Source organism: Camelina sativa, chromosome 19 (genome assembly GCF_030686135.1).
Source record: "Camelina sativa cultivar CO46 ecotype springtype chromosome 19, ASM3068613v1".
NCBI classification, from domain to species: Eukaryota; Viridiplantae; Streptophyta; class Magnoliopsida; order Brassicales; family Brassicaceae; genus Camelina; species Camelina sativa.
Genome location: NC_141898.1, coordinates 1,134,834 through 1,147,483, shown reverse-complemented (window position 1 = coordinate 1,147,483; position 12,650 = coordinate 1,134,834). Strand labels below are relative to the sequence as shown.

Below are 12,650 nucleotides of genomic sequence, written 5' to 3'. Positions count from 1 at the left end.
TTCATAAACCTTTTTTGCCACAATATCACGAGGAAGGGCATAGCGAGAAGTGGCCCGTGGCCCATGGACCATGGCCCGTTAAATATCGATCGATCTAGGCGAATCATGTAAACACAAAGCGTAACCCAACAAATACAAAACGGTGCGATTATGTTGCCCCTTGTTATTTCGTCGTCGTCGACATCAAAATCAAATCCTGATTCCGAGAGAGAGAGAGAGAGAGATAACGGAGGAAGACGATGGCTTTGACGGCGGCGAAGAGTGCGCTGGAGGCGATTAGAGAGAAAGGTCTCGGCGGTTTCATGAGGATGCTTCGAGAAGATGGCTTCGTGTTAGTTCCTTGTCTTTCTTATCGATTTCTCTCGTCTTCTTCTACCCTGGATTTGATTCGTTGGATCCCAAAAACCTAGGAATTCGAAAGATCTTTCTGTTTTCTAAGACATTCTTTCATTTTATTTGAAGATTCTAGATGAACACGCGTTATATTCTCTGCTTAATCTGCCTTTAGTGTTTGTATAGCTGAGTGTTTTGTTTGCAATGAATAGTTATCATTCTTCGGATTTTTTTCACCCAAATGTTAGATCTTTGTTAATGGGAAATGAAATTGAACACTTTTTGCTGAGTGAACATCAAATTCTTAAGATAGGCTCACATGTTTCTGGCTGCTTATTATTTTCAAGATCTTATTTGTTTTTATTTTGAGGTAATATCTACTTAATGACATTTTTCTAATTGCTTCTTTCATTTTTTTTCCTTTTTATTACAGGAGATGTTTAAAAGATGGGAACCTCTTGTAAGTAATTATCTTTTTAGATATTTTGTGCTTACTGTCTCACTTATTTAGAGATTACGTATATGATTCAAGTGATTGTTCAGGAATCCTTTGAAGGCTAAGTTCATTATCATATTCTTTTATGTGGCCCTTGCTGTATGAGCGAACATCATTACGTCAGATTTAAACTACTGTGAAACAGAAGCTTGCCAATTCTTGAACTGTTTACTGCTCTTCAACTTGGACTGCTGACTTTGGCATAATTCTGTCAATTCCCTCATAGATGCAATAATGTAAGTTGACACGGAGCTCGGTAAAGAAACAGTGACAGTGAAGGATTTTTAGTATTCCAAAGATAGTCTTGTTACATGTCTGAAGGAATTGACGGTATTATGCCACAAGGCATTTCAATTTGAAGAGGATGAAGAGCTCAAAAAGTGGTCAGGTCTGTTTCAGGATAGAGTTTGGCTTACTAAGTAGTCTTGATTCATGAAAGCTCCTAAGAACCAAAGAATTTGTGCCTCTTGACGAATTGTATATAAGTTGGATCTGTCATTCTTATAGGCTCTAGATAATTGGTGAATTTCGCTTAGAGCATTTGCAAAGTAGTATCATTTTATTTCTAAAAATCAGAATATTATCCTACCATTATAGAGAATTTGAATGCATTCTCTTTAAAGCAGAAAACCCATCTTTTGTCGGCTCCTGATTCTGAATGTTAGTGGATCATACAGTATGCTTGAATATTGCCTAACTTATAGTTTCCACAGTCTTCATATTTTAGCTTGCTGGTGAGTCTCACTTTCTGATCAATATCGTTAAATGTCTCTATTTGATTAAGGCAAACTAAGATACACAACATAGGAGCAACGCTTGTTGGTGTTGACAAGTTCGGTAACAAATACTACCAGAAGCTGGGTGATACTCAATACGGTACGTGGTTCTTTTCAATAGTTTCATATGTTACCTATTCAAAATCATGCTTTTACCAAAAAAATGGATGACACTGTAGTGTGGGATATCAAATACTAGTATCTATTCCAAGAATACCGTTTGTAATATTCAGTGGAAATGTTTGCTTGTCCTGAGTCCCAGCATTTAGTATAGTTATGGAAAATGTATTAGCTCACAGCATGATTTGATGACTTAATTTTAATCAGAGCATGAGAAGACTGAGCATGTTAACGTACTTCACCAGAGATTTGTATAGCTTTTTTCAGTACAGATAAATCAAATTTGTGTGATAGTTTTAAAAGAAAATATGTGCTCAACTTCTTGCTTAAAGGATCTTTATCTCTGTAGAAATAGTGGTGAAACAATACATGTATCTCTGTAGAAATAGTGGTGAAACAGTACATGTATCTCTATAGAATGTTAAGTCAATAGGCTTTTACACTGAAACAAGCAATCACTTTGTTAACAGGTAGGCACAGATGGGTAGAGTATGCTGCCAAGTATCGTTACAACGCATCTCAAGTACCAGCTGAATGGCATGGGTGGCTTCATTTCATCACTGATCACACTGGAGATGAGGTAAAAAGCAAAAGCCGTTTCTAATTTGCAATCAATCAAATTGCTTCAAAACTTGGAAAACAAATAACATTGTCTGTCTGTTTTTTCAAGCTATTGAGTTTGAAACCAAAAAGGTATGGGCTTGAGCACAAAGAGAACTTCTCTGGAGAAGGTGATGCATACATATACCATTCGAAGGGACATGCCTTGAACCCTGGGCAAAAGAATTGGACTCGATACCAATCATGGGTACCCACTAAGACTCAGTAAGAAGATGAGACATCTAGTTGATGCTCTGTGAGATTTTCTCTCGAATGATTTGTTGTTTCTGTGTCTTTTTTAATAAATTAAAGCTGTTTGGATCTAAAGCTGAACACTTGGGTTTTTTTTTTGTATTTGGAATATTGTAATTGACGCTGTTTAATAACTTTATGATCCTTAAACTTCTCATCATGTTTGTTCACATGTGGACAGAAGATAGAAATATTTTTTTTCGTGTATATCTTCCAATAAAGAAAAATATACTTATCTTCCAAAAAAGCCTTAATATTTAAATACATCTGCATAGTCGACCAAAAAAATTAAAAAACATCTGCATGAGATATTTTCCCCGAAAAGGATATCTATCATCATAAGAAGATAAATGGTACGCATTGCTGGACCTGGAATGGAATTTAATTATTAAAAAAAAAAAACATGACTGCCGGCCGAAAACATGTTTTGTTTTTCTTTTAAAAAAAATTTATATGGGAATAAATCAATAAATTAAAAACAAAATCAGCACCTCTGTTGTGTACCACCTTCTTACATAGTTTTTCTTGGTTCCTTGTCTTTTTTAGGTCAAGTTTATCACTTCTGTTGCCAACTTTCTCTAAACAAGAAAAATCGAAATTTGCAATTTTGATTTAACAGAAACAAATATATGCAAAACACACTATTAAGACTAATTTCGTACCAAAACGGGTGAAATAAATAATTTTAAGGAAAAATTACTAGTTTGACCCAAATTAAACAATTAATTGCTAGATTAGCTCTTAAAATTTGAGGGTTAATTGGGTTAGTTTCATACCGAAAATATCCTTTTTCGCTTTGTTAGGAAAAAAAAAGTCAATATTACCTTTGGTTAAAAATTTCTTCAATTTCGTTTTTTTTTAAATATAAAAGTCTGTCATACAAGTAATGGCAGATTAATTTGTAAGTGGCATATTTATTGTCGATGACAGTTTTTATTGGCAGACTTATTTTAGATGGCAGATTAATTTGCAGAGTTTGACGGCAGATTTGTTTTCTATGGCAGATTTATTTGAAGTGTATAACGACAGATTTTTTGTGAACAACAGATTTTCTTAACGCGACAGACTTATTTATAAAGTCATGACAAATTTTCATTGTTTTAGTCAAATTTTTTGGAATTTTGTGGCCGATTTTTCATGATTGTTGTAACAGTTTTATTTTTCACTTAAAAAAATCTGTCACATTGCGACAGATTTATGAACGTAAAAATAATTGCTAGTTTGACATCTAGTGGTGACAGATTTTTTTGAAGTTATGACTGATTTTTGGATTGAAGGAAAAATTTGTTGTTTGATAACAGATTTTCGAAAGTCTTTTTAAAATTGCTATATTGACCCACATGCACAATATACGTTATGGCAGATTTTCTTATGTTATGACAGTTTTTTTTTTCTACTAAAAAATTTGTTACTTGATAACAGATTTATTATATATGAATACAATGATAACAGATTTTTTTTTGTTGATATAGTGACAGCAGATTTGTTATCTGTAATGACAAATCTATTATTTCGAGTTTGATAACATATTTTTTTATAACAGATTTTTTTCAGGGTAATGACAGATTTATTAGTGTCTTTTGTGACTGATGTTTTTTTAAGTTAAGCGACAGACTTTTGTAGCAGTTGCCATATATGGCGAGAATCTAGGGTTTACCTTATTTTTTCTCTTTTGTATCGTGCCTCCCCTCCCCCTATATCGACTGAATTTTTTTTTTCTCTTTTGGGTTCATCTTATTTCTTTCCATAAATTCCTTCTTCCTCCTCTCCAATGTGGATTTAATCATGCTTTCTTTGCTTTTGGGGTTCATAATCGACTTCTCTATTATTTTCCTTTTAAGGTGGTTTTTTTTTCATCCCTTCCTTCACGTTTTAGAGTGATTTTTACACAACCAAGAGAATATGAAGCAGTTGATTCTCGTTTGTGGTAATTGGATCTTTGACAACAACAAATGGTTGTTTGTTGTTGATAATGAAAGGGGTTCACGAATTCTATAATGTAACGATCAAAGCAGATTTGATGATTCCATTGAAATGGTATATGAGGATTACATGCTGGATAACAAGGTATCTGATGTTGTCTTGAGTTACAAGATCTCAAAGAGGTTATTGCAGGATTTACCCAGTGATACACCACCAGTTATTATCGATCATTCTCGTCAGTTGCACACTTTTATGGGACAATTGGAAAGGGTTACAGGTCGACTTTGTGTTGAAGTGAAGAAGAAAATACAGACTGATTTGAATCACAAGGGTAAGAAACGAGGAAGAGATGAAAATGATCAGGTTGGAGAAGAGTATCTTGATATGGCCAGCGACACAAATGAAGAAGAGATGGATGAAGATGATAGTAGATTTGATTATTGTGATGATTCTGACGGAACAGATTCTGATGATGAGAATTTTACCGTGTATGGAATTCCACCAGAAGAAGAGGATCATAAATAGCCAATGAAGAAAAGGAGTTCATCTTTTTATATTGAAGAACATAAGGAACCTGTTGATGTCTCAAAGGTAGACTTGTCTTCTGTGAATTTGGTTGTTGGGCAAATGTATGATACAAAGGAGCACCTAGAAACACGGTTGAAGATATTAACCTTGGTACAAAGGTTTGATTATTTTGTTTACAAATCGAGACCAACACTATTGATTGTCAAGTGTTGGGTTAAAGGATGCAAGTGGAGGGTAAGAGCTGCAACATTAAATCACTTTCCAAAGTTTGAGGTGCGTGTGTTTATTTCAGCACATACATGTTCTGTAACGGAGCGCTCTACACGTGCCCGGCAAGCAGATCATCATATTCTAGGAGAGTTGTACAAAGATTTTATTGGTGGAGTTAGTCCCAAGGTACTGCCAATGCATGTTGCTGAAGCGTTAAATAAACGCTTTCAAATCAAGGTATAATTTTTCCATTTATTTAACATTATTTCGATTATTTTGTTTAGCTTTAGCATTATTCCGTTTTTTTCACAACAATGAAAAAAAATATTTGTTGATGATAGATGGATTATTGGAAAGCATATCGAACGTTAAGGCATGCTTGCGAGTTGGTCAGGGGTAGTCCAGAGAGTGGTTATGAGCAGCTTCCTACATATTTGTATATGATAAAAAGGGCAAATCCTGGAACTTTTACACAGCTCGATGTTGATGAAGCTCAAAGATTTAAGTAATGTTTTCTAGCATTTGGTGCAAGCATACAAGGATTTCCGTTTTTGAGGAAAGTGGTTGTTGTGGATGGTACTTTTTTACAGGGAAAATACTTAGGGACACTACTGACAGCAACACTGGTAATAACTTTAAATTCACACAAATTATTTGTTGATGTCAAAAGTATTTTTTTAAAAAGATAGTAACAAACTAGCACCACTACTAACATGTCCATGCAACTTCTTCTCGTTTTGGATGAAGTTTGTGAAGTTGATACGTTTTCGAGATGATCGCCAATCAAGAAGTGGAACACGAGTGGTTTCTATCCTTCTAAACCCATAACTTTCTCCTATTCCAGTAACACTCTCATACAACCAAATTAACAAAGCATGAACACACCCGTGTATGGTGTATGAATCTCTGTAATAGTCAACCATCTTCACAGAATTCACTAGACTACTAAAAGCAACCCGACCCCATGGATGTTTTTCAAAAGCAACTGGATCTAAAACTCTCTTAGAGGTCGCCAACGGGATTCTAGATGTATGATGAATTCCATGTACGCATACTGACAACAAACATAACCTACCAACCATCATCCTCTTATCAAGATGCCATGTTTTGCTAGAATCAATAACCTTTACCAACTCACTCCACATAGGACCATCAAGGGTTGTTGGTATTTTCATTTCTTTCCAGAAATTATGGTGATCAACATCAAAGTTCTCTAAAGGGTCAAATGCATCACAATTTAACCTTGTTATCTCTGCAAACTCATTTAAAGATAATCTAATTGGCCTATTATCGATCAAAGACCAAACCTCATGAATGTTGTTGATTCTCAGCTGATGTGTGAGTAGAAAGTGAACTCTCTGCTCAGCCCAAGTGTATTCCAATTCAGCAAACTTTATAAACACTCCAAGAGATGAGTCCTTGAGTTTATCCCACACGTCCACCCCTAATCCTTCTCTCAAAATTCCAATTTTGGACACAAAACAATTGTGGTTCATGCTCCTATGTTGGAGAGGCGATTTCCCTTCTTCATAAAGTAGAGGAGGATATTTGATGATATTGCTTGATGATGCCATTCCTAAACATACAAAAAAAAACAGTTAGGATAAAACTAAATCATTCACAAGTTGGCAGTTTTAAAAAGACACACACACACACACAATACTTATATAATATGAAAGAAGCTAAAACATAAGAGGAAGTAACGAAAGGGGACCCAAAAAAGTACAATGCATCATTCACAATGTGAGTTCTTATTATATATTACCGATGAAAACAATCAGAAAAGAACAACATACCAAATAAAAAGCTAAATGAACCTAAAAGAAGCTGGACAAATGCTAAACTGGGTTTCCTTTAAATTGTGCTTGGAACTGAAGATCTGAATCATCAAAAATACAATAGAGAAATTAAACAGTGAAGATAAACACTTATCATGTTCACTGGACCTAGCCTATCATGTCTCTGTTATGTGTTTGAAAATAGATTTGACGAAAAGCAAACTATTCGAACTGTTGACTTCAAGATTACTAGAAAACCAAACAATTCAAAATTTTAGTACTACTAGGTAAAATAAGTCGGGTTGATGGACTCATCCGTATTCAATCCAACAATAGAAAAGAAATCAGTGTGGGTCTAAGCGGAATTAACAGAAAGAATTGGCGCCTCCTATGGGCGCTCTAAGTTTTGAATAAACAACTATGATGAATGAAACAGGGGGAGGAGGGAGAGAACTGAAAACATACCGGATTTATGAAGAACCACCGACCAAAGCTATTGGTTCCACGACAAAATCAAATCAGACTTCAAAAAACGAGCTTGAAGTGGAAACCAAAACTATTGAATAACAAGACCCAAAACAAAGTCAAGGTTAATCTACAATTTCAATCAACTGAGTAATCGATTCTATAAAGGAAAAAACACAACATTTACCGCCGAACAAAATCGAACGCCACTGGAACCGAAAACAGTTTTTATTTCACCGGCGGAAAACGAGATCCAACTACTCTCCAAAATCAACCACCCACCGAATCCGAATATCAATAACCACCGAACCCGAAAATCAATCACCCAAAGTGACCGAATTTCTTTTATATTGACTGTAAAACTGTTTCTTCCCCGGCGGAAGAAACAAGTTCTCGGTGATAACGAAGGAAAAAATAATTGAGGATCGGATTTTGTTTTTATGTTTTTTGTATTATTAGATTTTTTTTTTTGACGATCAGTATTATTAGATTTTATTTAGTATTTAATTTGATATTTTTTATTTTCTATTTCAATTTTAGTTGGCCTTTTGGTAATTTAAACATAACATTGTGTCAATCTAGTTTCCTTTAAGAAAGGGTGTCAATCTAGCAATATTTTTTTCAATTTTGTGTCAATTTGGACTATTTTCACTAATTTTAAATTAGGAAAAGTAAGCCTTAATTTGAAATTAAGGTCGACTATATAAAGCGTCGTACACTGTCCCGTTAACATTGATTAGTGATTACCACCCTGGCATACTTCTTGTCGTCTCCCGTCCTCACGTTTTTCTCCTCTGCAAATTTCAAAGCTCGTTGAGCTCAAGTTAATTCCTACGAACCCCTCCAGAACGAGATCTCTCTATCTGGCTCTCGTTGAGCAAACCACACCCACGGGATCCATAATCAAGCTTCCGTAACCATGGGGTTTGATTCCGAGAGGCAATCGATCTCTTCCGTTGGACAGGTTTTCGCAACTCTCTCGTCTTTTGATTATTTCCCCCCTTCTCCTCTTCTTTGTTCGCGATTTTTAGGTTTCCGAGAGCAAAATTGTGATGAGTTTTGTTTGTTTTGACTCTTCTCCTCGTCGACGATATAAAAGGGCTTTAAAATAAAAAAAAATTCGAATGAAATGGTATAAGGGGTTAGGGTTTGACTTGATTTTTGGAATTGAAGAGATTGTTCGTAAATTGATTTCGATTTCGCTGTAATGTGTCTAGCTTGTGTAATATTGGGATTTCAATCTTTTTAAGCATGAGAGTTTGACCTTAGCTTTTCTGGGTTTGAAATAACGATTTGGTGATTCAAACTATGTTCTTTGTAGATTGGTGATTCTTCTTCAGGTGGGATTAGTGCTGAAAAGGAACCTCTGATTAAGGAGAACCACAGCCCAGAAACCTACTCTGTTCTTGCAGCCATTCCTCCGTGAGTCTCTTTTTTTTTTTTTTTTTTTTACTTTGTTTGTTTGTTAGTCATCAAATACCAATTGAATAAACGTTGTGGTCCCAGATTGTTTTGTTTGTTGGCTATTCATAGTTTGTTTGCCAATGTTTTTTATGAAAGCAAGTGGGATTCTTTTGGATATGCACGTCACACAGATTTGTCTTAAAAGCATTGATAAGAAGTAAACAAGTCATTTATTGCAGGTTTCTCTTTCCAGCTCTTGGAGCGTTGCTTTTTGGTTATGAAATTGGTGCTACATCTTGTGCAACCATTTCTATTAAGGTATTTGGTTTTGACCTTGTCTAAAAGCCTGTGCTTTAGGTACTCAAGTTTGACTTTTCTAGCTTTCTCATCTCTTTAGCTCTTGTTTCCAAGCTTACAATATCGTAAAGCTGTGTACTAGTTTCCCATGTTAAATAATGCTATTTCGTAGTTCACACCTGTATTTGCTTTTTGCCTCCTGTCGTTGGACTAAGCCTTTCAAATTCTGTTAACTACTCTGCTTTTGCCTCCGGTACAGTCGCCAACGCTAAGTGGAATTTCATGGTACGACTTGTCTTCAGTGGATGTTGGTATCATTGTGAGTCTATAATTCACCTTTCTGGGATCTTTTACACGTTGGTTACTGTTCTTATTCCCTCCCTACTGGAGTGTGATCTTTCTTGTGGAAGAAAAACAAATTTTTTACAATGTTTTTAAAATTTTGTGCAGACTAGTGGCTCACTGTATGGTGCCTTAATTGGTTCCATTGTTGCATTTAGTGTTGCCGACATTATAGGTTGGTTTTTCTCGGCTTCCTTCATCTGGATATGTAACAGTCTCTCCATCTAAAAGAAATTGAATTGTTGTATTGGATTTTCAAGGAAGAAGAAAGGAGCTGATTTTGGCTGCATTCTTGTATCTTGTTGGAGCCATTGTGACTGCAGTAGCACCTGTTTTTCCCGTACTGATAATTGGACGAGTTATGTATGGCATCGGGATTGGACTGGTGAGATAGACCACACATTTTAGTTATTGCCTGCTGAAACTTGTATGCCCATGTTTCCAGTGTGCATCATGCATTTGACCAAGTAATCAATCAAAGTCAACATCTACAAAATAGCTATTTATTTTGGTGGAATTTGGGAAAGATTATGCACCTATAGCGATGAGATAGAATTCTTCCTATTCTTCTTGTACAGTCTCTTTCAGTTTCATGAGCCATTGTTTATGGATCTAGTTTAACGTTCAAATTAAGATGTTTGTTCTACTGTGTATGGATCCATACTGTTATGGAGTACGTTTTTAGCATTCTTTTTTAACTTGAAAGTTGATATGTTCTGTTGCATTTAGACAATGCACGCGGCTCCAATGTACATTGCAGAGACTGCTCCAAGTCAGATACGTGGACGGATGATATCACTAAAGGAATTCTCCACTGTCCTTGGGATGGTTGTAAGTTTTCGTAACTCTGAGAATTTTGGAAATTTATAGCTCAGTTTAAAGTTACAGTACTGCATCGATCCTTTTTGAAACCTTTTTGTCCACCAAGTTAAACTGACACATAAAATTTTGTGAAGGGAGGTTACGGAATCGGTAGCCTTTGGGTTACGGTTATTTCTGGTTGGCGTTACATGTACGCAACAATTCTCCCTGTGCCGGTTATTATGGGAATTGGAATGTGTTGGCTACCAGCATCTCCTAGGTGGCTTTTATTGCGCGCAATCCAGGGAAAAAGTAATGTGGAGAATCTTCAACAGGCTGCAATTAGGTCTCTTCTCCGCCTTAGAGGGCCTGCCATAGCTGACTCAGCAGCTGAACAAGTAAACGAGATATTGGCTGACCTTGCCTTTGTGGGCGAGGACAAAGAAGCTACATTTGGTGAATTATTTCGAGGAAAATGCTTGAAAGCTCTCACTATAGCAGGAGGATTAGTCTTGTTCCAACAGGTTGGTGCAGTCAATTTATCAATTGTTCCTTAAGAAAATGAAACAATACCTGAATATATGTTTGCTTTGCAAATGGCAGATAACTGGACAACCAAGTGTACTTTATTATGCACCATCAATACTGCAGGTTTTTCTTTTTATCTCTACTTTATTTGGATTCTGTTCAATAAGAGGAAACTCATGAGAGAATCTTAACTTCGTTTACCACTAACATTACCTGTTAGACTGCCGGCTTTTCTGCTGCAGCTGATGCAACTCGGATCTCAATTCTGCTTGGTCTATTGAAGGTATTAAAATTTGTTCATCTGGTTTGACATGTGAGAACCTTGTAGCAAAAAATATTAAAGGATTGATATGCTTTGTAGTACAACTGCTACCAATGTTAGAAGTAGTAAGTATAAATGCTTAATCCGTATTATTCTTGTGAGCTAACTTTTTATGCTGCAAAGCGATTTTGAATTTTTCCTTTCAAAGACTTGATGTGATCTTTTACTGTTGCAGTTGGTTATGACAGGAGTTTCTGTTATAGTTATTGATAGACTTGGAAGGAGACCTTTACTTCTTGGTGGTGTTAGTGGCATGGTATGGCCTCTGGCTTCTTATGGTTTTCCTTTTTAATTGTTTGTTCCACTAATTTCCACATGTTCACTGTCTTTTCGATTACAAGGGACAGAATCTAATCGATCCAGAAATTTACCCTCGTGTATTTTCATTTGTGTAACAGGTGATCTCATTGTTCCTCCTGGGGTCCTATTACATCTTTTATAATAATGTACCAGCTGTTGCTGTAGCTGCGTTGCTACTGTATGTGGGCTGTTACCAGGTTAAATTTTCTTACAGATTTGTCTTATAAAAGTTCCATTGCTGGCAATGTCATATGCAAGATTGTATTTTGATACAAAAAATTGGATACGACCGTAAGAGACTTTCCACTAATCTTGCAGCTATCTTTTGGCCCTATTGGTTGGCTGATGATTTCAGAGATATTTCCCTTAAAACTAAGAGGTCGAGGAATCAGTCTAGCAGTGCTTATTAATTTCGGCGCAAACGCACTTGTGACATTCGCGTTCTCACCTCTAAAGGTAAAGAAACTTCTTCTCTATAAATATATATCTTCAATAGAACTAAGCTATAACTTTAAGGAAAGAATGTGTAACGAGAGATTCCCAAGTTAGCTCTCATATATCTTGTTAGTTGCATATCTTCTTCTGTTTTTTCCCCTAAGAGACTATCGAACTTTTGAGGTTTTAGCTCACTTAATTTTATTTTGCAGGATCTGTTAGGAGCTGGAGTATTGTTCTGTGGATTTGGAGTGATATGTGTATTGTCTCTCTTCTTCATCTACTTCATTGTGCCTGAGACAAAGGGTCTCACTCTTGAAGAAATTGAAGCCAAATGTCTCTAAAAATTTTCTCATCTTAGCTCCATTTTACTTGCTGCTTCATTGCTTGAGGCTATGAATCACAAATGCAGCAACCGCAGGTCGGAAGGTAGCGTCGTTTACGGCGGAATTTTCACTGTATGGATAAAAAAGAATTGGTGCAGCTCGCTGTAAAACTTTAATCGATGCGCTGGACAAAAAGTTTGCTTAGTTTGTATTTTAAAAATGTAAGAAGATATACTCACGCATTCAAAATTTTGTTCTATTGCAGTTTTGTTTGTGTGTTCCACATAAGCTGCGTTTAATCATAAGATACCACGTATTCTTTTAGCATGTTGTGTGGGCCTTCTGGCTATTATACCACCGCACGATTCGCGAAGCCTATAAGTACAGAACTCGTCAGGACGAAGAACACAAAAA

At 35.9% G+C, this 12,650-nt stretch overlaps 3 protein-coding genes and 1 pseudogene across 3 annotated transcripts; 3 read left to right on the top strand and 1 right to left on the bottom strand.

The window, feature by feature from the left end:
• The first annotated feature begins 5 nt into the window (after positions 1–5).
• On the top strand, positions 6–2,824 carry LOC104763935 (putative NADH dehydrogenase [ubiquinone] 1 alpha subcomplex subunit 12). The gene is made up of 5 exons (XM_010487343.3): positions 6–331; positions 767–793; positions 1,614–1,705; positions 2,196–2,305; positions 2,396–2,824. Exons 1-5 carry the CDS (start codon positions 240–242, stop codon positions 2,552–2,554), a joined length of 480 nt encoding a protein of 159 aa, XP_010485645.1. The 5' UTR covers positions 6–239; the 3' UTR covers positions 2,555–2,824.
• A 1,655-nt stretch (positions 2,825–4,479) lies between these two features.
• Positions 4,480–5,481, top strand: LOC147920039 (uncharacterized; annotated as a pseudogene).
• A 434-nt stretch (positions 5,482–5,915) lies between these two features.
• On the bottom strand, positions 5,916–6,812 carry LOC147920038 (uncharacterized). Its single transcript, XM_087503103.1, has one exon. It carries the CDS (start codon positions 6,810–6,812, stop codon positions 5,916–5,918), a length of 897 nt encoding a protein of 298 aa, XP_087359229.1.
• A 1,360-nt stretch (positions 6,813–8,172) lies between these two features.
• LOC104767307 (D-xylose-proton symporter-like 1) lies at positions 8,173–12,560 on the top strand. The gene is made up of 14 exons (XM_087501930.1): positions 8,173–8,445; positions 8,803–8,903; positions 9,125–9,203; positions 9,442–9,501; positions 9,633–9,699; positions 9,785–9,909; positions 10,254–10,355; positions 10,481–10,849; positions 10,929–10,976; positions 11,074–11,136; positions 11,351–11,431; positions 11,574–11,672; positions 11,794–11,931; positions 12,123–12,560. The coding sequence occupies exons 1-14, from the start codon at positions 8,401–8,403 to the stop codon at positions 12,252–12,254; spliced, it is 1,509 nt and encodes a 502-aa protein (XP_087358056.1). The 5' UTR covers positions 8,173–8,400; the 3' UTR covers positions 12,255–12,560.
• Positions 12,561–12,650: the final 90 nt, after the last annotated feature.